Source organism: Bos indicus x Bos taurus, chromosome 3, assembly GCF_003369695.1.
Source record: "Bos indicus x Bos taurus breed Angus x Brahman F1 hybrid chromosome 3, Bos_hybrid_MaternalHap_v2.0, whole genome shotgun sequence".
Taxonomy (NCBI): Eukaryota; Metazoa; Chordata; class Mammalia; order Artiodactyla; family Bovidae; genus Bos; species Bos indicus x Bos taurus.
The window spans coordinates 8,107,191-8,135,111 of NC_040078.1; the positions used below are offsets into that span (position 1 = coordinate 8,107,191).

Consider the following 27,921-nt stretch of genomic DNA (forward strand, 5'->3'; position numbering starts at 1 on the left):
CCCGGGCGGCCGCCGGACGCCGGCCCCGGGCTCGCCCCAGCATACTCTCGCCGCCGCCGCCGCCGCCGCCCCCGCCGCCGCCGCCGCCCCCGCCGCCGCATCCCTGCCCCGACGCCCCGTCAGCCCGAGGCTCTGCGCCGCCGCCGGCGCCACCAGCAGCCGCGCGGCGCCCCATGCGCGTCAGCGCTACGCCGTGGCCGTGGTCCACCGGCCCGACGGCCTTGCGGCCCTGCGGCCCTTCGCTCCCCGCCGCGGCCCGCGAACGCCTCCGCCCTCACCTCCGGCGGGCAACGCGGGGCACGCAGCTTCCCGCACCCAGCTGGCCAAAGCCCTTCTCCACCGGGCTCTGGGCGCGGCCACTTCCCACGACGACTTGGGGACACGGGACCCAGCTGCCTGCACGCGTCGCGGCGCTGTGCCGAGCCGCACGGCGGGGGCGTCGCGAGCCTAGGAGCCCACCGAGGCAGCCGGTGGGGGTGGGTGCGTGGGCGGCCGGGCGGCCCCGCGGGCCGCAAGCTCCGGCTCTGGTCGGGCAAGGCCGTGGGGTGGCCAAGGAGGCCCTCGCTCGGCCGTGGCGACCGTGCGCCCGGCGACCACAAAGGGCTCGGGGAGAGGGGGTCGACGGTGGCTAGGCCGCGCACCGCGCCCTGGCGCCTCGCCCAAAGGCGGCGGGACCAGACGAAGGGCCTCTGGGGGCCTGGCGGCAGGACAGAGAGCGACCGCGGCCACCAAAAAGGGTGTGTGGCCTCCCCGTCGGGGAATCGAACCCCGGTCTCCCGCGTGACAGGCGGGGATACTCACCACTATACTAACGAGGACGGCGGCGACCGTCCTACCGCCCGGCCGCTCACGGGCTCTCGGGCTGCCTGCCGACGGGTCCCCCTGCCCAGCACGGGCCCCCGGCCACCGCGGGTCCCGACCCAACCGCGCACCCAACCCACCGCCCCGTTCACAGCGGCAGCCCGCCACCCCGACAGGGCCCCGGACCCCCGCGGCACTGGACACTCCCCAGGGCGCGCCGCCTCTTGCCTCCCACGCGGGCATTCCGCCGGGAGAAGGGGGCCCGAGAAGGCAAGCGAGGCTGCGAGGACACGGTGGGCGCGCGCCGGCCGGCGTCGGGCCAGGAGAGGCGCGGCTGGGGAGGGGCCAGCCCGCCCACGGCCCGGCGGGGTCCGGGGCGCGGCCGGCCGCCGAGCCAGGCGCCTCGGCCGACCGCCGCGCGCCGGCTCCGTCGACACCCACCCCGGACGGCCGCCTGCCTGCCTGCCTGCCTGCCTGCCTGCCGGGCGCGGCGCGGCGCGCGGCCCGCCAAGGGTGCCGGGCTCGCGCCGCGTCGGGTCCCAGCCAGGCGAGCGGCCACGCGCCCAGTCAGGCCCGCCGTCAGGATGGCCGAGCGGTCTAAGGCGCTGCGTTCAGGTCGCAGTCTCCCCTGGAGGCGTGGGTTCGAATCCCACTCCTGACAAGCCAGCCTTTTGGCCCGCCGGACAAACGCGCCCGTCCTCCCCGCGCCACTGCCTTGCTGCACACACGCCCCGCCTCCCGCCACCTGCACCCCCACCCCAGGAACCTTCAGTCCTCCTCAGCGCATCTTTCCTCCCCAGCTGGCTGCAGCTGCAGCTGCTGGTTTTCCTGCCTCCCCGCCTCCGCCTCGCCCACCCTCGCCCACCCTCCCACTCCCACGCCCCCCCCCCCCCCCCCCGCCCCCGGCCGCACCGAAGCACACAGCCCCGCGGCGGCTGGCAAGCCCTCCTCGCTTCGCCGGCACTCCGACTTCTGCCGGGGAACGGCCAACTCGCTCTCGCAGCCTTGCTTGCACGTCCGCCCCCGGCCGCTCTCCCTCCGGCCGGCACCCTGTCCTCCGCACCCGCCCCGCCGGCCCGCCTGCGCTCCCCAGTCACACCGAGGCGGCCGAGCCCCCGCCTTGCCCGCCAGGGGGGTGCTGCGTGCCCTCGACGCTTCTGCGCCTTGCGGCCTTGGCCGGGCCACACCTGCCTGCCGCCCGCCAGGGACACGTGCCTCCCAGCCTTCCTGCTGGCCAGCGAACACCGGTCTTCCTGGCACCAGTCCGTCCCGGGAAGGGTGCTCCTCTGGGGAGGGAGCAGAAGCCCTACGTGCCCGTGCAGCCCGCCCACCGGCGCCCGGCCGGCGCCCCCGACCTTCCCGGGGGAAGCCGCTGCCCGGGCCGGAGCCAAGCCCTTCCAGAGCGCGCTCCCTGCCTCAGCCGGCAGTCCCCGAGCCAGGAGCCGCTCTGCCAAAGGGCCCCTCCTCACCAGCACCACCACCCCGTCAGAGCCGGACCTCGGGCGCGCGGTCCGCCAGAGCACACGAGCCGGGCTCACACGCCTTTGGGTCGGGACCCGGCGGTCGCTGAGAGGAACGTCGGCGCGCGGCCGCAGCGACCACGCAGCGCCTGCGCCTGCACCTGACAGGGATCTCGGCGCCGGGCAGGAGGCGTCGGCTCCCGGCCCCCTCGGGCGACACCGACAGGGTCGCGGCGGCCGTGGTCGGCGCAGAAGGCGCGCGACGGGCCGAGTGGGACCCTCCGAGAGCGCCGCGCCCTGTGGTCCTGCACGTGCCCGGATCCTGGCTTTCAGGTCGCCCCCTCTCCCCGCTCCCCACCGTCGTCTCCTGCTCCGATGGAGCAGATAGATGCCGACGGGCGACGGGCGAGCAGTGAGCAGTGCCGGGCGGGTGGCGGTCAGCGCCTCTGGGGCAGCGTCGGGCGGCGTTGGCCATCGGTGCATGGGTGGTTCAGTGGTAGAATTCTCGCCTGCCACGCGGGAGGCCCGGGTTCGATTCCCGGCCCATGCAGCCGCAGCGTCCCCTTTTGGTCCCTCAGTGCAGCCCCAGAGCCCAGCTAGGTCTGCCGACTGAAAGACGCTCCAGGCAGCGCTCCTGCAACCGCTGGCTGCTACCTGCCGCCCGCTGCCTCTCCCACGCAGACGCGCGCCACCCCACCCCACCCCCACCCCACCCCCACCCCACCCAGAAAAGGCCCTGCTGCCAAGCCTCCGTGGCCCCAAGCCCTGCGGGCTCAGCCGCCCGTGCGTCCAGGCGCCTTTCTTGTGTTTGCTCGCTTCCTCACCCGGACCCAGCCGGGGGCTCAGGGATTGCACTGGAAGGAATAGCCCCCGGCTGGCAGCCGCCCGCACCACCTCTTCACCTTTCACAACGTCCGTCTCCAAGCTCCCTGCCTCACTCTCCCCACACTCCGAGAATCAATCACACTACGTTTGCACAGTCAGGAGCAAGGAAGTTGCCACATCTGGCAAGCATACCTCCCTTTCGCCTGGAGGGTCCCTGGACCAGCGTCTTGCAGGAGGAGTTCCAAAGAAGTCCACCAGCTCCCGTCCCTCGGCAGAAATGGGTCTCCAACAGGGACGGCCTCACCACCTCAAACACCACCCCATACCCCTGAAACCCTGTTGCGCGCCTCACCTCAGCATCAGCCCTGCCCCAAGAGCACCACCACCCCAGCCTGCACCCTCACCGTGCCCCTACTTCCCCAAACGCAACCCCCATCCCACCCCCACCTGGCTCCCCACCTCCCCCATTTGCACACCACCCCCCCCACGCCCAGGTCCTCCCTGAGCCATTCCAAATCCCAGGCTGTCCAGGAACCTGCCTTTGCATTTGGCGCACTGGCCTGCCTCCCCCCACCCCCTACCCCAGGCCAGGGCCTGCTCCTCTTTCTGCTTCTTCCAACACGAGGAGAACTGCCTTACAGTCCTGGGTTAGTCTCAGGTGCTCGGCAAAGTGATTCAGTCCCCTGTTCTTTTCCAGGTGATTTTCCAGTGTAGGTTAAGGCGAGACACGAATACAGTTCTCATGCTACAGAGGAAAGCTCTGTTGCTCATCGACTGTAAGTACAGTACTTCCTATCTCTTGATCCGACTCCAACTTCGTCCCTCCCCTGCCTTTCCCCTTGGCTGGCCCTATGCACGTTTTCTCCGTCTCCAGGTCGGTTTCCCCTTTGCACATAGATTCACTGGTATTCGTTGTTCGAGTCCACAGAGCTTTGTCCCTCTCCACCCGACTCACTTCAGGCAGCGGACCCTTCTGTGGGTCCGTCCGGCGTTGCGGCCCATGGCGATGGCCGCTGCTACGTGATGGCTGGGTCATATTCCACGGTACGTATTTGCCTCACCTTCTCGTGCCGGCCACGGGCCGACTGGCACGTGAGGGTTTCCCACGTCTCGGCTACGGCACCGAGGGCTGCGATGACCCTGGGGGATGCCCGCCTCTCTTCCCATTGGGCGTGTTGTCTTTTCCCGATGAGTAGCCGGGATTGGGTCTGCTGGATCATCATGTGAGCTCTTCTTTGTCCTACTGGTGGACCGACCCTCGACTGATTGACTTCCCCGGAGTGGCAGTTGTTGTTCTGGAAGTGTACAACTACAGCCTGGTGCCCGTGTCCGCTGTACAGCGTTGTGATTCACTCCTGTGCGCGTAGGATGAGGGTTTCAGATCGGTTTCCGTTACAGGTGAACAGGATATGGGATCTCATTCCCTGTAGTATCCCGTGTATCCTTGTTGCTCCTCTCCTTTCTACGCAGTACTGGTACGGTACATCCGTTGAGCCCGGCTCCTCATCCATCCCTCCGTCCGTGACTCTGCCCTTGGGAAGCCCGAGGCTGCTTTCCCGAGTCTGAGAGTCTGTCGCTGGTTGCCACAAGGGTGAATTTGTACAACACTTAAGATTCCACCCATCTGTGACCCTGCCTGTTCGACTTCCCTCACCAAGGGTAATATTCTGCAGCTCCAGCTTCCGCTGTTGCTGCCAGTGACACTATTGGACTCGCGTGGACTGGCTCAGTGCCATCCCATTCTCTCCCTGTCTCTGGTATGGCACCTACGTGGGTGAGCCGTTGGGGATGGGCACTAGGGTTTCCTCCACGTCTCGGCTACGGCAAACGGTGCTGCTATGACCGTGGGGTTTGCATGTGTCTTTCCGAATGAAGAGTTGCGGCTCTCACGGGTATGTACCCAGGGTGGGATTGGGACAGCGCGCCTGTTTCCCGCCGACTTACTTGCCTGTTGATTTCGTTTCTTCTGCAAAGCCGACTCCAGTGTCGGAGTCATGGTTGTTGCTCCAGTACAGTGGGTTTCCAATATTGTGCTCGTTTCCGGTGGACCGCAAAGTGCTTCTGTTTCCCGTGTACAGATTTTGGATTTCATGTATGTTTTCAGATTCTTGTCCACTCGAGGGGATTCCAGGGTACTGACGCTTATTCCCTGTGTTGAACTGGATCACCTTGGCGCTTCTCCCTTTATCCAGGGTCCTGCGAATCTGTTCGTCCCAGCTGCACTCGCATCCCTCCAGCGCTGCCTTTCCGCTGGCGTTCCCCTAAGGTGGTTTTCTGCGTGAGTGGGTTTCTCCTCGGCAAATAGCTCCGTTTTGTATTCTTTCACGCGTTCCACATGCCTTTGTCCAACGCGGTCTGACGTGCTTCACCAAGTGTAAGAGTCTCTAGGTCCATCATTGCTTGTGACAAGTGGCAACACTGGACTTATTTCTGTATGACTGAGTGATGGTTCCATGCTACATCTGTGCCACCTCTTCTCGGGCCTGCCATGTGTGGATGGGCGCTGGGGTTTGCTCCGTGTCTTGGCCATGGCAAACAGTGTCGCCGTGTCCGTGGCGGTGTGGGCACCCTCAGACCTCCCCGAGGTTGGCCCTCTGCGGGTGTGTACCCTGGGGGGACGGCCGTGCTCGGTCACGTGGGAGCTCTCCTTGGTCCTCGTGAAATCTCAGCCACCCGAGCGGCCAACCACCACTCCCCATCCCACCATGTGCCCCCAGCCATGTCACACCCGAGACTGGACATTTGCTCCTGATGAGTGGTGACTTTGGTCTCTGGGGCGGTACGGCGGGCCCACCCATCTCGGACCAGGTCTGGCCCCCGTCTGGCACCCCGTTTCCGTCGTTGGCTTGCCTGCGTCCTCAGCCCACCGCTGAGCCTGAGCAGCCTGCGGCACCGCGCACCAGTGTGGCTCGCCCGCTCACCCGCCACCCCGCCCAAATGGAAGTGCTCCCCCACCATCTTCCTCATGCCACAGCCCATCACTGTCACGGCCTCTGCCTCCCTCTGCCCTTTCCCTCCAGACTCCAGGACACGGTCCCATCCGCCCCCCCCACCCCCGCCCCCCCTCCCCACCACCACCACCACACGGCCCTGAAAGCCTCTCGGCCACCCCTCCACGTTCAGCCATGGCCGGGACTGCCTGCCCTGCCCTGAGCGTTCACCAGTGCGGGCCTCCCAGATCCGTCCATGCCCTCGCCTGCTCCCGCTGAACCCGCGCCTCCATGCCACCCGCCCGCGCCACCTTGCCGCCCACACCCGGCTTGGCAAGTCCAGCCGCCCGCCGGCCCGTCAGTCCTCCTGCCTTGGCGTGCCGTCTTGCTTTCAGCCCCTCAAAACACTCTGCGCGCGCCGGCTTCTCGCACACACGCCAAAAGCCGCGGGCCAGCGGGCTGGCTCCCCGCTCCCAGCTCGCTCTCCCCGCCATCGCCCCTGCCGGGAGGGCGGTGCAGCTCAGCAAAAGGTCGGCCCGCTGCGTTGGCCGGGAATCGAACCCGGGTCAACTGCTTGGAAGGCAGCTATGCTCACCACTATACCACCAACGCTACACAGCCCGGCGGCCGCCGGACGCCGGCCCCGGGCTCGCCCCAGCATACTCTCGCCGCCGCCGCCGCCGCCGCCCCGCCGCCGCCGCCGCCCCCGCCGCCGCATCCCTGCCCCGACGCCCCGTCCAGCCGAGGCTCTGCGCCGCCGCCGGCGCCCCAGCAGCCGCGCGGCGCCCCATGCGCGTCAGCGCTACGCCGTGGCCGTGGTCCACCGGCCCGACGGCCTTGCGGCCCTGCGGCCCTTCGCTCCCCGCCGCGGCCCGCGAACGCTCCGCCCTCACCTCCGGCGGGCAACGCGGGGCACGCAGCTTCCCGCACCCAGCTGGCCAAAGCCCTTCTCCACCGGGCTCTGGGCGCGGCCACTTCCCACGACGACTTGGGACACGGGACCCAGCTGTCTGCACGCGTCGCGGCGCTGTGCGAGCCGCACGGCGGGGGCGTCGCGAGCCTAGGAGCCCACCGAGGCAGCCGGTGGGTGGGGCGTGGGCGGCCGGGCGGCCCGCGGGCCGCAAGCTCCGGCTCTGGTCGGGCAAGGCCGTGGGGGTGGCCAAGGAGGCCCTCGCTCGGCCGTGGCGACCGTGCGCCCGGCGACCACAAAGGCTCGGGGGAGGGGGTCGACGGTTGCTAGGCCGCGCACCGCGCCCCTGGCGCCTCGCCCAAAGGCGGCGGGACCAGACAAGGGCCTCTGGGGGCTGGCGGCAGGACAGAGAGCGACCGCGGCCACCAAAAAGGTGTGTGGCCTCCCCGTCGGGGAATCGAACCCCGGTCTCCCGCGTGACAGGCGGGGATACTCACCACTATAATAAACGAGGACGGCGGACGACTTACGCCCGGCCGCTCACGGGCTCTCGGGCTGCCTGCCGACGGGTCTCCTGCCCGCACGGGCCCCCGGCCACCGCGGGTCCCGACCCAACCGCGCACCCAACCCACCGCCCCGTTCACAGCGGAGCCCGCCACCCGACAGGGCCCGGACCCCGGGCACTGGACACTCCCCAGGGCGCGCCGCCTCTTGCCTCCCACGCGGGCATTCCGCCGGGAGAAGGGGGCCCGAGAAGGCAAGCGAGGGTGCGAGGACACGGTGGGCGCGCGCCGGCCGGCGTCGGGCCAGGAGAGGCGCGGCTGGGGGGGGCCAGCCCGCCACGGCCCGGCGGGGTCCGGGGCGGCCGGCCGCCGAGCCAGGCGCCTCGGCCGACCGCCGCGCGGCCGGCTCCGTCGCACCCACCCCGGACGGCCGCCTGCCTGCCTGGCTGCCTGCCTGCCTGCCGGGCGCGGCGCGGCGCGCGGCCCGCCAGGGTGCCGGGCTCGCGCCGCGTCGGGTCCCAGCCAGGCGAGCGGCCACGCGCCCAGTCCGGCCGCCGTCAGGATGGCCGAGCGTCTAAGGCGCTGCGTTCAGGTCGCAGTCTCCCCTGGGGCGTGGGTTCGAATCCCACTCCTGACAAGCCAGCCTTTGTCCCGCGGACAAACGCGCCCGTCCTCCCCGCGCCACTGCCTTGCACCACACGCCCCGCCTCCCGCCACCTGCACCCCCACCCAGGAACCTTCAGTCCTCCTCAGCGCATCTTTCCTCCCCAGCTGGCTGCGCTGCCGCTGCTGGTTTTCCTGCCTCCCGCCTCCCCTCGCCCACCCTCGCCCACCCTCCCACTCCCACGCCCCCCCCCCCCCCCCCCCCCCCCCCCCGCCCCGGCCGCACCGAAGCACACAGCCCCGCGGCGGCTGGCAAGCCCTCCTCGCTTCGCCGGCACTCCGACTTCTGCCGGGAACGGCCAACTCGCTCTCGCAGCCTTGCTTGCACGTCCGCCCCCGGCCGCTCTCCCTCCGGCCGGCACCCTGTCCTCCGCACCCGCCCCGCCGGCCCGCCTGCGCTCCCCAGTCACACCGAGGCGGCCGAGCCCCCGCCTTGCCCGCCAGGGGGTGCTGCGTGCCCTCGACGCTTCTGCGCCTTGCGGCCTTGGCCGGGCCACACCTGCTCCGCCCGCCAGGACACGTGCCTCCCAGCCTTCCTGCTGGCCAGCGAACACCGTCTTCCTGGCACCAGTCCGTCCCGGGAAGGGTGCTCCTCTGGGGAGGGGCAGAAGCCCTACGTGCCCGTGCAGCCCGCCCACCGGCGCCCGGCCCGCGCCCCCGACCTTCCCGGGGGAAGCCGCTGCCCGGGCCGGAGCCAAGCCCTTCCAGAGCGCGCTCCCTGCCTCAGCCGGCAGTCCCCGAGCCAGGAGCCGCTCTTCCAAAAGGCCCCTCCTCACCAGCACCACCACCCCGTCAGAGCCGGACCTCGGGCGCGCGGTCCGCCAGAGCACACGAGCCGGGCTCACACGCCTTTGGGTCGGGACCCGGCGGTCGCTGAGAGGAACGTCGGCGCGCGGCCGCAGCGACCACGCAGCAGCGCCTGCGCCTGCACCTGACGGGATCTCGCGCCCGGGCAGGAGGCGTCGGTCCCGGCCCCCTCGGGCGACACCGACAGGGTCGCGGCGCCGTGGTCGGCGCAGAAGGGCGCGCGACGGGCCGAGTGGGACCCTCCGAGAGCGCCGCGCCCTGTGGTCCTGCACGTGCCCGGATCCTGGCTTTCAGTCGCCCCCTCTCCCCGCTCCCACCGTCGTCTCCTGCTCCGATGGAGCGATAGATGCCGACGGGCGACGGGCGAGCAGTGAGCAGTGCCGGGCGGGTGGCGGTCAGCGCCTCTGGGGCAGCGTGGCGGCGTTGGCCATCGGTGCATGGGTGGTTCAGTGGTAGAATTCTCGCCTGCCACGCGGGAGGCCCGGGTTCGATTCCCGGCCCATGCAGCCGCAGCGTCCCCTTTTGGTCCCTCAGTGCAGCCCCAGAGCCCAGCTAGGTCTGCCGATGAAAGACGCTCCAGGCAGCGCTCCTGCAACCGCTGGCTGCTACCTGCCGCCCGCTGCCTCTCCCACGCAGACGCGCGCCACCCCACCCCACCCCCCCACCCACCCCCACCCACCCAGAAAAGGCCCTGCTGCCAAGCTCCGTGGCCCCAAGCCCTGCGGGCTCAGCCGCCCGTGCGTCCAGGCGCCTTTCTTGTGTTTGCTCGCTTCTCACACCGGACCCAGCCGGGGGCTCAGGGATTGCCATGGAAGGAATAGCCCCCGGCTGGCAGCGCCCCCCGCACCACCTCTTCACCTTTCACAACGTCCGTCTCCAAGCTCCCTGCCTCACTCTCCCCACACTCCGAGAATCAATCACACTACGTTTGCACAGTCAGGAGCAAGGAAGTTGCCACATCTGGGCATACCTCCCTTTCCCTGGAGGGTCCCTGGACCAGCGTCTTGCAGGAGGAGTTCCAAAGAAGTCCACCAGCTCCCGTCCCTCGCAGAATGGGTCTCCAACAGGGACGGCCTCACCACCTCAAACACCACCCCATACCCCTGAAACCCTGTTGGCGCCTCACCTCAGCATCAGCCCTGCCCCAAGAGCACCACCACCCAGCCTGCACCCTCACCGTGGCCCTACTTCCCCAAACGCAACCCCCATCCCACCCCCACCTGGCTCCCCACCTCCCCCATTTGCACACCACCCCCCCACGCCCAGGTCCTCCCTGAGCCATTCCAAATCCCAGGCTGTCCAGGAACTGCCTTTGCATTTGGCGCACTGGCCTGCCTCCCCCACCCCCTCCCCAGGCCAGGCCTGCTCTCTTTCTGCTTCTTCCAACACGAGGAGAGAACTGCTTACAGTCTGGGTTAGTCTCAGGTGCTCGGCAAAGTATTCAGTCCCCTGTCTTTTTTCCAGTGATTTTCCAGTGTAGGTTAAGGCGAGACACGAGGGGCCTCAAGGAAACCTCCTTTGGCCACGGCAAGCACACGTCGGGCCACGGGGGCTCCTTTCCATAGGGGACTCGGCGCCATCCCACCCGAGTGTGCCACCCTCGCCGCACTTTGGGTGCCCTTGGTCGGCCGTCCACTTCCCCTCCGAAGGACACAGTCCTTGAACGGACGTGGAATGAAACCCTTTGGGGAAAGACGACCTCGAGATGGCCCAAGGGGAGACTGTGCTGGGCGATTACCCTCGGGGAGAGTTCCTAGGGGAAGACAATGACAGGTTGGCCAGAGGGATGGAGTGGATCCTGGATAGACAGTTGGATGAGAATGGGAAACTCGTAGATGTCATAACTAGGGGAGGGGTGCGGGGAACAGGGCGCTGTGCGTGTGTGTGTGTGTGTGTGGGTGTGCGTGTGGGTGTGTGTGTGTGTGGGTGTGTGTGTGGGTGGGTGTGTTTGTGTGTGCGCGCGCCCCATGTCCCCCTTTGGTTACGGGTCGGGGAGGGAGGCCTGGGGAAATCTTGCCTCAGTCCGGTAGGATTGAGAGCTGTGGTCAGGCAAGGGAAACACCCTGATGGTCGGGTTGTCCTCCCTGGCAGGCATCGCTGCCTCGAGCGCATCTGCCGCCTCCAGGCTGGTGGGCTAGCTTTGCCCAGCCGGGCCGGCCGGCCCCGCCCGGATCTGCGAGCTCTCTCACTTCCACTAAGCGGGGGTGGGATTCGAGGCACAGGTCCACATCCATCTTCACCCCTTTGCCTCGGGGAGAGCGAAGAAGAACTAAAGAGCCCCTTGAGGAAAGTGAAAGAGGAGAGTGAAAACGTTGGCTTCAAACTCAACATTCAGACAACTAAGATCATGGCATCCCGTCCCATCACTTCATGGCAAATAGACGGGGAAAGAACGGAACGCGGGAAAGACTTCATTTGGGGGGGCTGCCCCAAAGCACTGCAGACGCCGGCCGCGCCGGTGAAATGAAGACGTTCGCTCCTTGGGAGAAAAGCTATGACCAACCTGGACAGCATGTCGCAAAGCAGAGACGAGGTCTGTGACGAGGGTCTGTCTCGTGAAAGCTACGGTTTTCTCCAGCGGTCACGTACAGATGTGAGAGGTGGAGTATAAAGAAGAATTGATGCTTTTGGACTGCGGTGTTGGAGAAGACTCTTGAGAGTCCCTTGGACTGCGAGGAGACCCAACCCGTCCATCCTAGAGGAAATCAGTCCTGAATATTCATTAGAAGGACTGAGGCTGAAGCCGAAACGCCAATCCTCTGGCCACCCGACCCGCAAAACTGACTCACGGGGAAAGACCCTGATGGAAGGCAGGAGGAGACCGGGACGACCCGACAGAAGACGAGAGGCTTGGATGGCATCCCCGACTGGACGGACATGAGTTTGAGCAAGCCGGGCGAGTTGGTGATGGACAGGGAAGCCTGGCTGCTGCAGTGCCCTGAGCGACTGAACTGATCCCGATGCCTCCCGGGCGCCGTGGTCCGCCTCCCAGAGCCCACTCAAGACCAGAACCCTCTTGGAGACACCAGCACCATACGGGAGTCACAGCCAGCCCGGGACCTGGCGCGCAGTGGCCAAGCCGCCCAGAGACGGGGCTGGCATGAGGGACATGGGAAGGCAGGCGTGTCCGTGGCCACTGGCCCCCACTCCCCCGAGGCACATCCCCCTTGCTCACCTTCGGCTGCGGCCACCGCCCCTGCCGCTGCTGGCCCCCGCTGGCGACCACCACAGCTCGCGCCCCTACCCCCGCCCCTATCCCCACCCCGCCCTATCCCACCCCACCTACTCACCCCCCCCCCCCCCGCCCCCCCCCAACCCCCACAGTAGGAGAACCAGCACAAGCCCAGGAGCATCGCCGCCGCCACCAGGGCCAGCAGCCGCAGCCCCTCAGGAGGGAGGGAGGCGGGGGATGGGAGGCCTCAGGCCGGTCGTGGTGAAAGCGGCGCGAGGTTGCCACTGCGGCCAACAAAGGTTTGCCCCGAGGGACGGCGGAGGTGGCCTGAATCGTGCTTGGGCTGGAGGTGCAGGGTCCCGGGGGCCTCTGGCGCAGTGCTGAGCTGCTAGGTCGCGTCAGTCCTGTCCGACTCTGTGCGACCCCATAGACAGCAGCCCACCAGGCTCCCCTGTCCCCGGGATTCTCCAGGCAAGAACACTGGAGTGGCTTGCCATTTCCTTCTGCAATGCATGCAAGTGAAAAGTGAAAGTGAAGTCGCTCGGTCCTATGGGACTTTTAGCGACCCCATGGTCTGCAGCCTCCCAGGCTCCTCCGTCCATGGGGTTTTCCAGGCAAGAGGACTGGAGTGGGTTGCCATTGCGTAGGCTAAAAGGGTAAAGGTGGGAGGGTCGCCGGCGAGGACCCCGGCAGGTGGCAGGTGGCAGGCCTCCGGAGAGGAAGAAGAAAGGCTTCCCTGACCGGGAATCGAACCCGGGCCGCGGCGGTGAGAGCGCCGAATCCTAACCACTAGACCACCAGGGAGCGTCGGGGCAAGGCCCTCGCCTGCTCCCGCTGAACCCAGCGCCTCCATGCCACCCGCCCGCGCCACCTTGCCGCCCACACCCGGCCTTGGCAAGTCCAGCCGCCCGCCGGCCCCGTCAGTCCTCCTGCCTTGGCGTGCCGTCTTGCTTTCAGCCCCCTCAAAACACTGCGCGCGCCGCCGGCTTCTCGCACACACGCCAAAAGCCGCGGGCCAGCGGGCTGGCTCCCCGCTCCCAGCTCGCTCTCCCCCGCCATCGCCCCTGCCGGGAGGGCGGTGCAGCTCAGCAAAAGGTCGGCCCGCTGCGTTGGCCGGGAATCGAACCCGGGTCAACTGCTTGGAAGGCAGCTATGCTCACCACTATACCACCAACGCTACACAGCCCGGGCGGCCGCCGGACGCCGGCCCCGGGCTCGCCCCAGCATACTCTCGCCGCCGCCGCCGCCGCCGCCCCCGCCGCCGCCGCCGCCCCCGCCGCCGCATCCCTGCCCCGACGCCCCGTCAGCCCGAGGCTCTGCGCCGCCGCCGGCGCCACCAGCAGCCGCGCGGCGCCCCATGCGCGTCAGCGCTACGCCGTGGCCGTGGTCCACCGGCCCGACGGCCTTGCGGCCCTGCGGCCCTTCGCTCCCCGCCGCGGCCCGCGAACGCCTCCGCCCTCACCTCCGGCGGGCAACGCGGGGCACGCAGCTTCCCGCACCCAGCTGGCCAAAGCCCTTCTCCACCGGGCTCTGGGCGCGGCCACTTCCCACGACGACTTGGGGACACGGGACCCAGCTGCCTGCACGCGTCGCGGCGCTGTGCCGAGCCGCACGGCGGGGGCGTCGCGAGCCTAGGAGCCCACCGAGGCAGCCGGTGGGGGTGGGTGCGTGGGCGGCCGGGCGGCCCCGCGGGCCGCAAGCTCCGGCTCTGGTCGGGCAAGGCCGTGGGGTGGCCAAGGAGGCCCTCGCTCGGCCGTGGCGACCGTGCGCCCGGCGACCACAAAGGGCTCGGGCTGGAGGGCCGCACGGGGAGAGGGGGTCGACGGTGGCTAGGCCGCGCACCGCGCCCTGGCGCCTCGCCCAAAGGCGGCGGGACCAGACAAAGGGCCCCTGGGGGCCTGGCGGCAGGACAGAGAGCGACCGCGGCCACCAAAAAGGGTGTGTGGCCTCCCCGTCGGGGAATCGAACCCCGGTCTCCCGCGTGACAGGCGGGGATACTCACCACTATACTAACGAGGACGGCGGCGACCGTCCTACCGCCCGGCCGCTCACGGGCTCTCGGGCTGCCTGCCGACGGGTCCCCCTGCCCAGCACGGGCCCCCGGCCACCGCGGGTCCGGACCCAACCGCGCACCCAACCCACCGCCTCGCTCACAGCGGCAGCCCGCCACCCCGACAGGGCCCCGGACCCCCGCGGCACTGGACACTCCCCAGGGCGCGCCGCCTCTTGCCTCCCACGCGGGCATTCCGCCGGGAGAAGGGGGCCCGAGAAGGCAAGCGAGGCTGCGAGGACACGGTGGGCGCGCGCCGGCCGGCGTCGGGCCAGGAGAGGCGCGGCTGGGGAGGGGCCGGCCCGCCCAGGGCCCGGCCGGGTGCGGGGCGCGGCCGGCCGCCGAGCCAGGCGCCTCGGCCGGCCGCCGCGCGCCGGCTCCGTCGACACCCACCCCGGACGGCCGCCTGCCCGCCTGCCTGCCTGCCTGCCTGCCTGGCGCGGCGCGGCGCGCGGCCAGCCAAGGGCGCCGGGGCTCGCGCCGCGTCGGGTCCCAGCCAGGCGAGCGGCCACGCGCCCAGCCAGGCCCGCCGTCAGGATGGCCGAGCGGTCTAAGGCGCTGCGTTCAGGTCGCAGTCTCCCCTGGAGGCGTGGGTTCGAATCCCACTCCTGACAAGCCAGCCTTTTGGCCCGCCGGACAAACGCGCCCGTCCTCCCCGCGCCACTGCCTTGCTGCACACACGCCCCGCCTCCCGCCACCTGCACCCCCACCCCAGGAACCTTCAGTCCTCCTCAGCGCATCTTTCCTCCCCAGCTGGCTGCAGCTGCAGCTGCTGGTTTTCCTGCCTCCCCGCCTCCGCCTCGCCCACCCTCGCCCACCCTCCCACTCCCACGGCCCCGCCCCGCCCCCGGCCGCACCGAAGCACACAGCCCCGCGGCGGCTGGCAAGCCCTCCTCGCGTCGCCGGCGCTCCGACTTCTGCCGGGGAAAGGCCAACTCGCTCTCGCAGCCTTGCTTGCACGTCCGCCCCCGGCCGCTCTCCCTCCGGCCGGCACCCTGTCCTCCGCACCCGCCCCGCCGGCCCGCCTGCGCTCCCCAGTCACACCGAGGCGGCCGAGCGCCAGCCTTGCCCGCCAGGGGGGTGCTGCGTGCCCTCGACGCTTCTGCGCCTTGCGGCCTTGGCCGGGCCACACCTGCCTGCCGCCCGCCAGGGACACGTGCCTCCCAGCCTTCCTGCTGGCCAGAGAACACCGGTCTTCCTGGCACCAGTCCGTCCCGGGAAGGGTGCTCCTCTGGGGAGGGAGCGGATGCCCTGCGTGCCCGTGCAGCCCGCCCACCGGCGCCCGGCCGGCGCCCCCGACCTTCCCGGGGGAAGCCGCTGCCCGGGCCGGAGCCAAGCCCTTCCTGAGCGCGCTCCCTGCCTCAGCCGGCAGTCCCCGAGCCTGGAGCCGCTCTGCCAAAGGGCCCCTCCTCACCAGCACCACCACCCCGTCAGAGCCGGACCTCGGGCGCGCGGTCCGCCAGAGCGCACGAGCCGGGGCTCACACGCCTTTGGGTCGGCACCCGGCGGTCGCTGAGAGGAACGTCGGCGCGCGGCAGCAGCGACCACGCAGCGCCTGCGCCTGCGCCTGCACCTGACAGGGGATCTCGGCGCCGGGCAGACGGCGTCGGCTCCCGGCCCCCTCGGGCGACACCGACAGGGTCGCGGCGGCCGTGGTCGGCGCAGAAGGCGCGCGACGGGCCGAGTGGGACCCTCCGAGAGCGCCGCGCCCTGTGGTCCTGCACGTGCCCGGATCCTGGCTTTCAGGTCGCCCCCCCACTTCCATCCCCACCGTCGTCTCCTGCTCCGATGGAGCAGATAGGTGCCGACGGGCGACGAGCGAGCAGTGAGCAGTGCCGGGCGGGTGGCGGTCAGCGCCTCTGGGGCAGCGTCGGGCGGCGTTGGCCATCGGTGCATGGGTGGTTCAGTGGTAGAATTCTCGCCTGCCACGCGGGAGGCCCGGGTTCGATTCCCGGCCCATGCAGCCGCAGCGTCCCCTTTTGGTCCCTCAGTGCGGCCCCAGAGCCCAGCTAGGTCTGCCGCCTGAAAGGCGCTCCAGGCAGCGCTCCTGCAACCGCTGGCTGCTACCTGCCGCCCGCTGCCTCTCCCACGCAGACGCCCACCACCCCGCGCCACCCCGCCCCACCCTACCCCACCCCACCCAGAAAAGGCCCTGCTGCCAAGCCTCCGTGGCCCCAAGCCCTGCGGGCTCAGCCGCCCGTGCGTCCAGGCGCCTTTCTTGTGTTTGCTCGCTTCCTCACCCGGACCCAGCCGGGGGCTCAGGGATTGCACTGGAAGGAATAGCCCCCGGCTGGCAGCCGCCCGCACCACCTCTTCACCTTTCACAACGTCCGTCTCCAAGCTCCCTGCCTCACTCTCCCCACACTCCGAGAATCAATCACACTACCTTTGCACAGTCAGGAGCAAGGAAGTTGCCACATCTGGCAAGCATACCTCCCTTTCGCCTGGAGGGTCCCTGGACCAGCGTCTTGCAGGAGGAGTTCCAAAGAAGTCCACCAGCTCCCGTCCCTCGTCCCTCGGCAGAAATGGGTCTCCAACAGGGACGCCCTCACCGCCTCAAACACCACCCCAAACACCACCCCATGCCCCTGAAACCCTGTTGCGCGCCTCACCTCAGCATCAGCCCTGCCCCAAGAGCACCACCACCTCAGCCTGCACCCTCACCGTGCCCCTACTTCCCCAAACGCAACCCCCATCCCACCCCCACCCGGCTCCCCACCTCCCCCATTTGCACCCACCCCACCCCCCACCCCGCCCCACGCCCAGGTCCTCCCTGAGCCATTCCAAATCCCAGGCTGTCCAGGAACCTGCCTTTGCATTTGGCGCACTGGCCTGCCTCCCCCCACCCCCTACCCCCTACCCCCTACCCCAGGCCAGGGCCTGCTCCTCTTTCTGCTTCTTCCAACACGAGGAGAACTGCTTTACAGTCCTGGGTTAGTCTCAGGTGCTCGGCAAAGTGATTCAGTCCCCTGTTCTTTTCCAGGTGATTTTCCAGTGTAGGTTAAGGCAAGACATGAATACAGTTCTCATGCTACAGAGGAAAGCTCTGTTGCTCATCGACTGTAAGTACAGTACTTCCTATCTCTTGATCCGACTCCAACTTCGTCCCTCCCCTGCCTTTCCCCTTGGCTAGCCCTATGCCCGTTCTCTCCGTCTCCAGGTCGGTTTCCCCTTTGCACACAGATTCACTGGTATTCGTTGTTCGAGTCCACAGAGCTTTGTCCCTCTCCACCCGACTCACTTCAGGCAGCGGACCCTTCTGTGGGTCCGTCCGGCGTTTCGGCCCATGGCGATGGCCGCTTGCTACTTGATGGCTGCGTCATATTCCACGGTACGTATTTGCCTCACCTTCTCGTGCCGGCCACGGGCCGACTGGCACGTGAGCGTTTCCCATGTCTCGGCTACGGCACCGAGGGCTGCGATGACCCTGGGGGATGCCCGCCTCTCTTCCCATTGGGCGTGTTGTCTTTTCCCGATGAGTAGCCGGGATTGGGTCTGCTGGATCATCATGTGAGCTCTTCTTTGTCCTACTGGTGGACCGATCCTCGACTGATTGACTTCCCCGGAGTGGCAGTTGTTGTTCTGGAAGTGTACAACTACAGCCTGGTGCCCGTGTCTGCTGTACAGCGTTGTGATTCCCAATTGTGCGTGTAGGATGAGGGTTTCAGGTCGGTTTCCGTTACAGGTGGTGACAGGATATGGGATCTCATTCCCTGTAGTATCCCGTGTATCCTTGTTGCTCCTCTCCTTTCTACGCAGTACTGGTACGGTACATCCGTTGAGCCCGGCTCCTCATCCATCCCTCCGTCCGTGACTCTGCCCTTGGGAAGCCCGAGGCTGCTTTCCCGAGTCTGAGAGTCTGTCGCTGGTTGCCACAAGGGTGAATTTGTACAACACTTAAGATTCCACCCATCTGTGACCCTGTCTGTTTGACTTCCCTCACCAAGGGTAATATTCTGCAGCTCCAGCTTCCGCTGCTGCTGCCAGTGACACTATTGGACTCGCGTGGACGGCTCAGTGCCATCCCATTCTCTCCCTGTCTCTGGTAGGGCACCTACGTGGGTGAGCCGTTGGGGATGGGCACTAGGGTTTCCTCCACGTCTCGGCTACGGCAAATGGCGCTGCTATGACCGTGGGGTTTGCACTCGTCTTTCCGAATGAAGAGTTGCGGCTCTCACGGGTATGTACCCAGGGTGGGATTGGGACAGCTCGCCTGTTTCCCGCCGACTTACTTGCCTGTTGATTTCGTTTCTTCTGCAAAGCCGACTCCAATGTCGGAGTCACGGTTGTTGCTCAAGTACAGTGGGTTTCCAATATTGTGCTCGTTTCCGGTGGACCGCAAAGTGCTTCTGTTTCCCGTGTTGTACACGGGAATTTGGATTTCATGTACGTTTTCAGATTCTTTTCCACTCGAGGGGATTCCAGGGTACTGACGCTTATTCCCTGTGTTGAACTGGATCACCTTGGCGCTTCTCCCTTTATCCAGGGTCCTGCGTATCTGTTCGTCCCAGCTGCACACGCATCCCTCCAGCGCTGCCTTTCCGCTGGCGTTCCCCTAAGGTGGTTTTCTGCGTGAGTGGGTTTCTCCTCGGCAAATAGCTCCGTTTTGTATTCTTTCACACGTTCCACATGCCTTTGTCCAACGCGGTCTGACGTGCTTCACCAAGTGTAAGAGTCTCTAGGTCCATCGTTGCTTGTGACAAATGGCAACCCTTGACTTATTTCTTTATGACTGAGTGATGGTTCCATGCTACATCTGTGCCACCTCTTCTCGGGCCCGCCACGTGTGGATGGGCGCTGGGGTTTGCTCCGTGTCTTGGCCATGGCAAACAGTGTCGCCGTGTCCGTGGCGGTGTGCGCACCCTCAGACCTCCCCGAGGTTGGCCCTCTGCGGGTGTGTACCCTGGGGGGACGGCCGTGCTCGGTCACACGGGAGCTCTCCTTGGTCCTCGTGAAATCTCAGCCACCCGAGCGGCCAACCACCACTCCCCATCCCACCATGTGCCCCCAGCCATGTCACACCCGAGACTGGACATTTGCTCCTGATGAGTGGTGACTTTGGTCTCTGGGGCGGTACGGCGGGCCCACCCATCTCGGACCAGGTCTGGCCCCCGTCTGGCACCCCGTTTCCGTCGTTGGCTTGCCTGCGTCCTCAGCCCACCGCTGAGCCTGAGCAGCCTGCGGCACCGCGCACCAGTGTGGCTCGCCCGCTCACCCGCCACCCCGCCCAAATGGAGTGCTCCCCCACCATCTTCCTCATGCCACAGCCCCATCACTGTCACGGCCTGCCCTCTGCCTTTCCCTCCAGACTCCAGGCACGGTCCCATCCGCCCCCCCCACCGCCCCCCCCTCCCCACCACCACCACCAACGCCCTGGAGCTCGGGCCACCCCTCCCACGTCCTGCCCTGGCCTGGACTGCCCTGCCCTGCCCTGAGGTTCACCAGTGTGGGCCTCCCTCCGGCTCCGCGGACCCACCCCGACCCCACGCCCACCCCTACCTCCCGCAGATCCGTCCCAGCCTCTCACATGCGCCTGGCAGGGCTTCGCCACCTCGCCCATGCTCCTGCAGAGGGCCTGCTCCAGTGGCCTGCCGATCTTTCGGCCAGGTTCCCGCGAGCCCCAAACATCCCCTCATGCTGGCCCTCCAGGAAGACTCCACCCAAGCACCCCTGGGTCTGCCTGCCAGCCCCTCGGCTCGGCGCCGCCCCCTCTCCCTGCGATGATCGCTCTGCCCAGGTCCCTGATCCACGTGGGGCGCCCACCAGCCATGGCCCCAAGCACCTTCGTCCCATACTCTCCCCCACGCACGCTGATGCCCACGGCCCCGGCAGGGGCCTCAAGGAAACCTCCTTTGGCCACGGCAAGCACACGTCGGGCCACGGGGGCTCCTTTCCCAAAGGGGACTCGGCGCCATCCCACCCGAGTGTGCCGCCCTCGCCGCACTTGGGTGCCCTTGGTCGGCCGTCCACTTCCCCTCCGAAGGACACAGTCCTTGAACGGACGTGGAATGAAACCCTCTGGGGAAAGACGACCTCGAGATTGGCCCAAGGGGAGACTGTGCTGGGCGATTACCCTCGGGGAGAGTTCCTAGGGGAAGACAATGACAGGTTGGCCAGAGGGATGGAGTGGATCCTGGATAGACAGTTGGATGAGAATGGGAAACTCATAGATGTCATAACTAGGGGAGGGGTGCGGGGAACAGGGCGCTGTGCGTGTGTGTGTGTGTGTGGGTGGGTGTGTTTGGGTGTGCGCGCGCCCCATGCCCACCTTTGGTTACGAGTGGGGGAGGGAGGCCTGGGGAAATCTTGCCTCAGTCCGGTAGGATTGAGAGCTGTGGTCAGGCAAGGGAAACACCCTGATGGTCGCGTTGTCCTCCCTGGCAGGCATCGCTGCCTCGAGCGCATCTGCCGCCTCCAGGCTGGTGGGCTAGCTTTGCTCAGCCGGGCCGGCCGGCCCCGCCCGGATCTGTGAGCTCTCTCACTTCCACTGCGAGGTGGTGGGATTCTCGGCACAGGTCCACATCCATCTTCACCCCTTTGCCTCGGGGAGAGCGAAGAAGAACTAAAGAGCCCCTTGAGGAAAGTGAAAGAGGAGAGTGAAAACGTTGGCTTCAAACTCAACATTCAGACAACTAAGATCATGGCATCCCGTCCCATCACTTCATGGCAAATAGACGGGGAAAGAACGGAACGCGGGAAAGACTTCATTTGGGGGTGCTGCCCCAAAGCACTGCAGACGCCGGCTGCGCCGGTGAAATGAAGACGTTCGCTCCTTGGGAGAAAAGCTATGACCAACCTGGACAGCATGTCGCAAAGCAGAGACGAGGTCTGTGACGAGGGTCTGTCTCGTGAAAGCTACGGTTTCTCCAGCGGTCACGTACAGATGTGAGAGGTGGAGTATAAAGAAGAATTGATGCTTTTGGACTGCGGTGTTGGAGAAGACTCTTGAGAGTCCCTTGGACTGCGAGGAGACCCAACCCGTCCATCCTAGAGGAAATCAGTCCTGAATATTCATTAGAAGGACTGAGGCTGAAGCCGAAACGCCAATCCTCTGGCCACCCGACCCGCAAAACTGACTCACGGGGAAAGACCCTGATGGAAGGCAGGAGGAGACCGGGACGACCCGACAGAAGACGAGAGGCTTGGATGGCATCCCCGACTGGACGGACATGAGTTTGAGCAAGCCGGGCGAGTTGGTGATGGACAGGGAAGCCTGGCTGCTGCAGTGCCCTGAGCGACTGAACTGATCCCGATGCCTCCCGGGCGCCGTGGTCCGCCTCCCAGAGCCCACTCAAGACCAGAACCCTCTTGGAGACACCAGCACCATACGGGAGTCACAGCCAGCCCGGGACCTGGCGCGCAGTGGCCAAGCCGCCCAGAGACGGGGCTGGCATGAGGGACATGGGAAGGCAGGCGTGTCCGTGGCCACTGGCCCCCACTCCCCCGAGGCACATCCCCCTTGCTCACCTTCGGCTGCGGCCACCGCCCCTGCCGCTGCTGGCCCCCGCTGGCGACCACCACAGCTCGCGCCCCTACCCCCGCCCCTATCCCCACCCCGCCCTATCCCACCCCACCTACTCACCCCCCCCCGCCCCCCCCCAACCCCCACAGTAGGAGAACCAGCACAAGCCCAGGAGCATCGCCGCCGCCACCAGGGCCAGCAGCCGCAGCCCCTCAGGAGGGAGGGAGGCGGGGGATGGGAGGCCTCAGGCCGGTCGTGGTGAAAGCGGCGCGAGGTTGCCACTGCGGCCAACAAAGGTTTGCCCCGAGGGACGGCGGAGGTGGCCTGAATCGTGCTTGGGCTGGAGGTGCAGGGTCCCGGGGGCCTCTGGCGCAGTGCTGAGCTGCTAGGTCGCGTCAGTCCTGTCCGACTCTGTGCGACCCCATAGACAGCAGCCCACCAGGCTCCCCTGTCCCCGGGATTCTCCAGGCAAGAACACTGGAGTGGCTTGCCATTTCCTTCTGCAATGCATGCAAGTGAAAAGTGAAAGTGAAGTCGCTCGGTCCTATGGGACTTTTAGCGACCCCATGGTCTGCAGCCTCCCAGGCTCCTCCGTCCATGGGGTTTTCCAGGCAAGAGGACTGGAGTGGGTTGCCATTGCGTAGGCTAAAAGGGTAAAGGTGGGAGGGTCGCCGGCGAGGACCCCGGCAGGTGGCAGGTGGCAGGCCTCCGGAGAGGAAGAAGAAAGGCTTCCCTGACCGGGAATCGAACCCGGGCCGCGGCGGTGAGAGCGCCGAATCCTAACCACTAGACCACCAGGGAGCGTCGGGGCAAGGCCCTCGCCTGCTCCCGCTGAACCCAGCGCCTCCATGCCACCCGCCCGCGCCACCTTGCCGCCCACACCCGGCCTTGGCAAGTCCAGCCGCCCGCCGGCCCCGTCAGTCCTCCTGCCTTGGCGTGCCGTCTTGCTTTCAGCCCCCTCAAAACACTGCGCGCGCCGCCGGCTTCTCGCACACACGCCAAAAGCCGCGGGCCAGCGGGCTGGCTCCCCGCTCCCAGCTCTCTCTACCCCCCATCGCCCCTGCCGGGAGGGCGGTGCAGCTCAGCAAAAGGTCGGCCCGCTGCGTTGGCCGGGAATCGAACCCGGGTCAACTGCTTGGAAGGCAGCTATGCTCACCACTATACCACCAACGCTACACAGCCCGGGCGGCCGCCGGACGCCGGCCCCGGGCTCGCCCCAGCATACTCTCGCCGCCGCCGCCGCCGCCGCCGCCGCCGCCGCCGCCGCCGCCGCATCCCTGCCCCGACGCCCCGTCAGCCCGAGGCTCTGCGCCGCCGCCGGCGCCACCAGCAGCCGCGCGGCGCCCCATGCGCGTCAGCGCTACGCCGTGGCCGTGGTCCACCGGCCCGACGGCCTTGCGGCCCTCCAGCCCTTCGCTCCCCGCCGCGGCCCGCGAACGCCTCCGCCCTCACCTCCGGCGGGCAACGCGGGGCACGCAGCTTCCCGCACCCAGCTGGCCAAAGCCCTTCTCCACCGGGCTCTGGGCGCCGCCCCTTCCCACGACGCCTTGGGGACACGGGACCCAGCTGCCTGCACGCGTCGCGGCACTGTGCAGAGCCGCCCGGCGGGGGCGTCGCGAGCCTAGGAGCCCACTGGGGCAGCCAGTGGGGGTGGGGCGTGGGCGGGCCGCAAGCTTCGGCTCTGGTCGGGCAAGGCCGTGGGGTCGCCAAGAGGGCGCTCTCTTCGCCGTGGCGACCGTGCGCCCGGCGACCACAAAGGGCTCAGGCTGGAGGGCTGCTCGGGGAGAGGGTTTGACGGTAGCTAGGCCGGGCACCGCGCCCTGGCGCCTCGCCCAAAGGCAGCGGGACCAGACGAAGGGCCTTTGGGGGCCTGGCGGCAGTACAGAGAGCGACCGCGGCCACCAAAAAGGGTGTGTTGCCTCCCCGTCGGGGAATCGAACCCCGGTCTCCCGCGTGACAGGCGGGGATACTCACCACTATACTAACGAGGACGGTGGCGGTAGTCCTGCGGCCCGGCCGGTCTCGGGCTGCCTGCCGACGCCTCCTCCTGCCCAGCACTGGTCCCCGACCACTCGGTTCCCGACCCAACAGCGCACCAAACCAACCGCCTCGGTCACAGCGGCAGCCCCCCAGCCCGGCGAGGAACCGGTCCGTGGTCGGCAAAGTGACTCAGTCCCCCGTTCTTTTCCAGGTGATTCTCCAGTGTAGGTTAAGGCAAGTTATGGATATAGTTCTCATTTTACCTAGGAAAGTTTTGTTGCTTATCTACTGTTTGTATAGCATTTCTTATCTCTTGATCTGATTCCCAATGCGTTCCTACCCTGCCTTTCCCCTAAGATAGTTTTCTACCTCTTAAATTGCGTATAGGGTGTAGGGGGATGATGAGGGTGTATCTGAGGTGGTGATGCTCTTGGGGCAGGGGTGATGCTGCGGTGAGGCGCACGGGCTGCTGAGCCCGCTGTGTTACATGCCACGGAGGCTTGGCAGCAGGCCTTTTATGGGTGGCGTGGGGAGGGGTCGTCGGGTCTGCGTGGGAGAGGCAGCGGGCAGCAGGTAGCAACCAGCGTTTGCAGGAGCGCTGCCTGGAGCGCGTTTGTGCGGGCAGACCTAGCTGGGCTCTTGGGCTGCACTGCGGGACCAAAAAGGGACGCTATAGCTGCATGGGCCGGGAATCGAACCCGGGCCTCCCGCGTGGCAGGCGAGAATTCTACCACTGAACCACCCATGCGCCGGTGGCCAGTGCCCCCCGACGCTGCCCCAGAGGCCCTGGCCGCCACCGGCCCCTCACTGCTTACTGCTCGCCCATGGGCATCTATCTGCTCCATCGTAGCAGGAGACGACGGGCGGGCGACCTGAAAGCCAGGATCCCGGCACATGCACGACCCCAGGGCGCGGCGGTCTCGGGGGGACCCCGGGTCGGCGGGACGCGGGCCCACTCGGCCCGTCCCGCGCCTTCTGCGCCGACCACGGCCGCCGCGAGCCTCTCGGTGTCGTCTGAGGGGGCCGGCAGTCCACGCGGTCTGCCCCGTGCCGGGATCCCTGTCAGGTGCAGGCGCTGTGTTGTCGCTGCGGCCGCGCGCAGACGGTCTTGCGACGTGTCGGTTCTCGACCCAAAGTGCCTCTGGCGTGCTGACTTTCCGGCCTGGCCGGGGTAGGGCGTGCGAGAGCGGGCGGGGGCCGGGATGCGGGGCTCGGGCTGTGCGCGAACCGCGAGAGCGGGAGCGCGACGCCCTGGAGCCCCTCCGCTGCCGACCCCCCTCCCCCCGAGCGGCGCTCATGCCCAGGGACCCAAAAGCGTGTGAGCCTGGCTCCTGCGCTCTGGCCGACAGCGCTCCCGGGGTCCGGCTCTGACAGGGTGGTGGTGGTGAGGAGGGGCCCTTTGGCAGAGCGGCTCCCGGCTCGGGGACTGCCGGCTGAGGCAGGGACCACGCCAAGTCGGGCTTGGCTCCGGCCCGGGCAGCGTCTTCCCCCGGTAACGGGCGCGGTGGCGCCGAGGTCGGGGGCGCCGGCCGGGCGCCTGTGGGTGGGCTGCACGGGCACGCAGGGCTTCCGCTCCCTCCCCAGAGGAGCACGCTTCCCGGGACGGACTCGTGCAAGGAAGGTCGGTGTTCGCTGGCCAGCAAGAAGGCTGGGTGGCACGCGTGCCGGGCGGGCGCCAGGCAGGTGTAGCCCGGCCAAGGCAAGGCGGGGGCTCGGCTGTCTCCCTGTGGCTGTAGAGCGCAGGCGGGCCGGCGGGGCGGGCGGGGAGGACAGGATGCCGTCCAGAGGGAGAGCGGCCGCTGCGGACGTTGAAGCAAGGCTACGACAGCGAGTTGGCCGTTCCCCAGGCAGAGGTCGGAGCGCCGGCGAAGCGAAGAAGGCTTGCCACCCGCCGCGGGGCTGCTTGAGTCGGCGTGGACCGGGGCGAGCTGGAGCGCGGCCGTGGGCGTGGATGGGCGTGGGTGGGCGTGGGTGGGAGCGCGGGTGGGCGTGTTTCGGCGGGGGTGGGCAAGTGGCAGTCAGAAAATCAGCAGCTGCAGCCTCAGCCATCTTGGGAGGAAAGATGCGCTGAGGAGGACTGAAGGTTCCTGGTGTGGGGTGCAGGTAGCGGGGGGAGGGCGTGTGTGGAGAAAGGCAGTGGCGCCGGGAGGACGGGTGCGTTTGTCCGGCTGGCCAAAAGGCTGGCTTGTCAGGAGTGGGATTCGAACCCACGCCTCCAGGGGAGACTGCGACCTGAACGCAGCGCCTTAGACCGCTCGGCCATCCTGACAGCGGGCCTGGCTGGGCGCGTGGCCGCTCGCCTGGCTGGGACCCGACGCGGCGCGAGCCCCGGCGCCCTTGGCTGGCCGCGCGCCGCGCCGCGCCAGGCAGGCAGGCAGGCAGGCAGGCGGCCGTCCGGGGTGGGTGTCGACGGAGCCGGCGCGCGGCGGCCGGCCGCGCCCCGGACCCAGCCGGGCCCTGGGCGGGCCGGCCCCTCCCCAGCCGCGCCTCTCCTGGCCCGACGCCGGCCGGCGCGCGCCCACCGTGTCCTCGCAGCCTCGCTTGCCTTCTCGGGCCCCCTTCTCCCGGCGGAATGCCCGCGTGGGAGGCAAGAGGCGGCGCGCCCTGGGGAGTGTCCAGTGCCGCGGGGGTCCGGGGCCCTGTCGGGGTGGCGGGCTGCCGCTGTGAGCGAGGCGGTGGGTTGGGTGCGCGGTTGGGTCCGGACCCGCGGTGGCCGGGGGCCCGTGCAGGGCAGGGGGACGCGTCGGCAGGCTGCCCGAGAGCCCGTGAGCGGCCAGGCGGCAAGACGGTTGCCGGCATCCTCGTTAGTATAGTGGTGAGTATCCCCGCCTGTCACGCGGGAGACCGGGGTTCGATTCCCCGACGGGGAGGCAACACACCATTTTTGGTGTCCGCTCTGTCCTGCCGCCAGGCCCCCAGGGTCCCTTCGTCTCCTCCCTCTGCCTTTGGGCGAGGCGCCATGGCGCCACCAACGGTGGTGCCGGGCCTAGCCACCGTCGACCCCCTCTCCCCGTGCAGCCCTCCTGCCTGAGCCCTTTGTGGTCGCCGGGCGCACGGTCGCCACGGCGGAGCGAGGCCCTCCTTGGCGACCCCACGCCCTCGCCCGACCATAGCCGGATCTTGCGGCTCGCCCGCGCACGCACCCACCCACAGTGGCTGCCTCAGTGGGTCCTAGGCTCGCGACGTTCCCGCCGTGCGGCTCGGCACAGCCCCAGGACGCGTGCAGGCGGGTGGGTCCCGTGTCCCCCTGTCGTCGTGGGAAGTGGCCTCGCCCAGCGCCCGGTGGAGACGGCCTTAGGCCAGCTGGGTGCTGGAAGCTGCGTACCCCGCATTGCCCCCCGGGGATGAGGGTGGAAGCGTCGCGGGCCGCGGCGGGGAGCGAAGAGCCGGAGGGCCGGAAGGCCGTGGGAGCGCCGGCCCCTGGCGGGCGGGCCGGCGGACCCCGGCAGCTGCGTAGCGCTGGCTCGCAGAGCCTCCGGCTGACTGGGCGTCCTGGCAGGGATGCCGCAGTGTCGGCGAGAGTGTCGGCTGAGCCCGGTGCTGGCGTCTCCCTTGGCTGTGCAGCGATGGTGGTATAGTAGTGAACATATTTCCCTTCTAAGCAGTTGACTCGGGTTCGATCCCTGACAACGCAAAGGGCCTGAATTTTGCTGAGTTCCACCGCCCTCCCGTCATGGGCATTCGCGGGAGAGACAGCTGGGAGCGGGGAGCCAGCCCGCTGGCCCCGTGGCTTTTGGTGTTTGTACGAGAAGCTGCCGGCGCGCGCAGTGTTTTGACGGGGCTGAATGCAAGAGGGCACGCCAGGGCAGGCGGACTGACAGGGCCGGCGGGCGGCTGGACTTGCAAGGGCCGGGTGTGGGCAGCAAGGTGGCGCGGGGCGGGTGGCATGGATTTGCTGGGTTCAGCAGGAGCAGGCGAGGGCCGAACCCCCACGCTCCCTGGTGTTCTAGTGGTTAGGTTTCGATGGTATCATCGCCTCTGTCTGGGGTCGATTCCCAGGCAGGAATGGTTTATTTTTCCTCTCCTTAACCCACTCATCTCCCCGGCAGGACCCTAGCGCCCCGTAGTCCAGGGTTGCTCCGAGATCAGAAAATAGGGCGACTCGTGTATTCTGGGTTAAGTTTTTACTTAAATTATTACAATCACCTGGGTGAGACATACTTGCAATTTGAAATCTAGGCAACAGGTGTCTTAGAGGAGCAATGTAGTGTTTGTGGAAAGATCTCTGCATAAAATCTGCAGTAATGAGCTTGCCTCCTCGGTTTCTATTTTGCAACCCGTTGGTGTGTTTGGCTCTTTAGTGAGAGGTTGTTGGTTCACTCCCGCTCATGGATGTTTATCAAGTAAATATTTTGAGG

The 27,921-nt window shown here is 67.8% G+C and overlaps 2 protein-coding genes and 18 non-coding genes across 20 annotated transcripts; 8 read left to right on the plus strand and 12 right to left on the minus strand.

Moving 5' to 3' along the window:
- Window positions 1–746: 746 nt before the first annotated feature.
- Window positions 747–818, minus strand: TRNAD-GUC. The gene has a single exon. It is a non-coding gene; the product is annotated as a tRNA-Asp (tRNA).
- A 561-nt stretch (window positions 819–1,379) lies between these two features.
- On the plus strand, window positions 1,380–1,462 carry TRNAL-CAG. Its single transcript has one exon. It is a non-coding gene; the product is annotated as a tRNA-Leu (tRNA).
- A 1,278-nt stretch (window positions 1,463–2,740) lies between these two features.
- TRNAG-GCC lies at window positions 2,741–2,811 on the plus strand. Its single transcript has one exon. It is a non-coding gene; the product is annotated as a tRNA-Gly (tRNA).
- A 3,745-nt stretch (window positions 2,812–6,556) lies between these two features.
- TRNAG-UCC lies at window positions 6,557–6,628 on the minus strand. Its single transcript has one exon. It is a non-coding gene; the product is annotated as a tRNA-Gly (tRNA).
- A 740-nt stretch (window positions 6,629–7,368) lies between these two features.
- TRNAD-GUC lies at window positions 7,369–7,441 on the minus strand. The gene has a single exon. It is a non-coding gene; the product is annotated as a tRNA-Asp (tRNA).
- Window positions 7,442–7,985: 544 nt separating this feature from the next.
- TRNAL-CAG lies at window positions 7,986–8,066 on the plus strand. Its single transcript has one exon. It is a non-coding gene; the product is annotated as a tRNA-Leu (tRNA).
- Window positions 8,067–9,334: 1,268 nt separating this feature from the next.
- On the plus strand, window positions 9,335–9,405 carry TRNAG-GCC. Its single transcript has one exon. It is a non-coding gene; the product is annotated as a tRNA-Gly (tRNA).
- Window positions 9,406–12,803: 3,398 nt separating this feature from the next.
- TRNAE-CUC lies at window positions 12,804–12,875 on the minus strand. Its single transcript has one exon. It is a non-coding gene; the product is annotated as a tRNA-Glu (tRNA).
- Window positions 12,876–13,176: 301 nt separating this feature from the next.
- TRNAG-UCC lies at window positions 13,177–13,248 on the minus strand. Its single transcript has one exon. It is a non-coding gene; the product is annotated as a tRNA-Gly (tRNA).
- Window positions 13,249–13,428: 180 nt separating this feature from the next.
- Window positions 13,429–15,468, plus strand: LOC113882606 (basic salivary proline-rich protein 2-like). Its single transcript, XM_027525537.1, has 2 exons — window positions 13,429–14,689; window positions 14,837–15,468. Exons 1-2 carry the CDS (start codon window positions 13,429–13,431, stop codon window positions 15,466–15,468), a joined length of 1,893 nt encoding a protein of 630 aa, XP_027381338.1.
- On the minus strand, window positions 14,019–14,090 carry TRNAD-GUC. Its single transcript has one exon. It is a non-coding gene; the product is annotated as a tRNA-Asp (tRNA).
- TRNAL-CAG lies at window positions 14,653–14,735 on the plus strand. The gene has a single exon. It is a non-coding gene; the product is annotated as a tRNA-Leu (tRNA).
- A 545-nt stretch (window positions 15,469–16,013) lies between the features above and the next one.
- Window positions 16,014–16,084, plus strand: TRNAG-GCC. Its single transcript has one exon. It is a non-coding gene; the product is annotated as a tRNA-Gly (tRNA).
- A 6,228-nt stretch (window positions 16,085–22,312) lies between these two features.
- On the minus strand, window positions 22,313–22,384 carry TRNAE-CUC. The gene has a single exon. It is a non-coding gene; the product is annotated as a tRNA-Glu (tRNA).
- Window positions 22,385–22,684: 300 nt separating this feature from the next.
- TRNAG-UCC lies at window positions 22,685–22,756 on the minus strand. The gene has a single exon. It is a non-coding gene; the product is annotated as a tRNA-Gly (tRNA).
- A 746-nt stretch (window positions 22,757–23,502) lies between these two features.
- TRNAD-GUC lies at window positions 23,503–23,574 on the minus strand. Its single transcript has one exon. It is a non-coding gene; the product is annotated as a tRNA-Asp (tRNA).
- Window positions 23,575–24,240: 666 nt separating this feature from the next.
- TRNAG-GCC lies at window positions 24,241–24,311 on the minus strand. The gene has a single exon. It is a non-coding gene; the product is annotated as a tRNA-Gly (tRNA).
- Window positions 24,312–24,625: 314 nt separating this feature from the next.
- LOC113882612 (basic proline-rich protein-like) lies at window positions 24,626–26,362 on the minus strand. Its single transcript, XM_027525548.1, has one exon. It carries the CDS (start codon window positions 26,360–26,362, stop codon window positions 24,626–24,628), a length of 1,737 nt encoding a protein of 578 aa, XP_027381349.1.
- TRNAL-CAG lies at window positions 25,750–25,832 on the minus strand. Its single transcript has one exon. It is a non-coding gene; the product is annotated as a tRNA-Leu (tRNA).
- Window positions 26,362–26,433, plus strand: TRNAD-GUC. Its single transcript has one exon. It is a non-coding gene; the product is annotated as a tRNA-Asp (tRNA).
- Window positions 26,434–27,921: the final 1,488 nt, after the last annotated feature.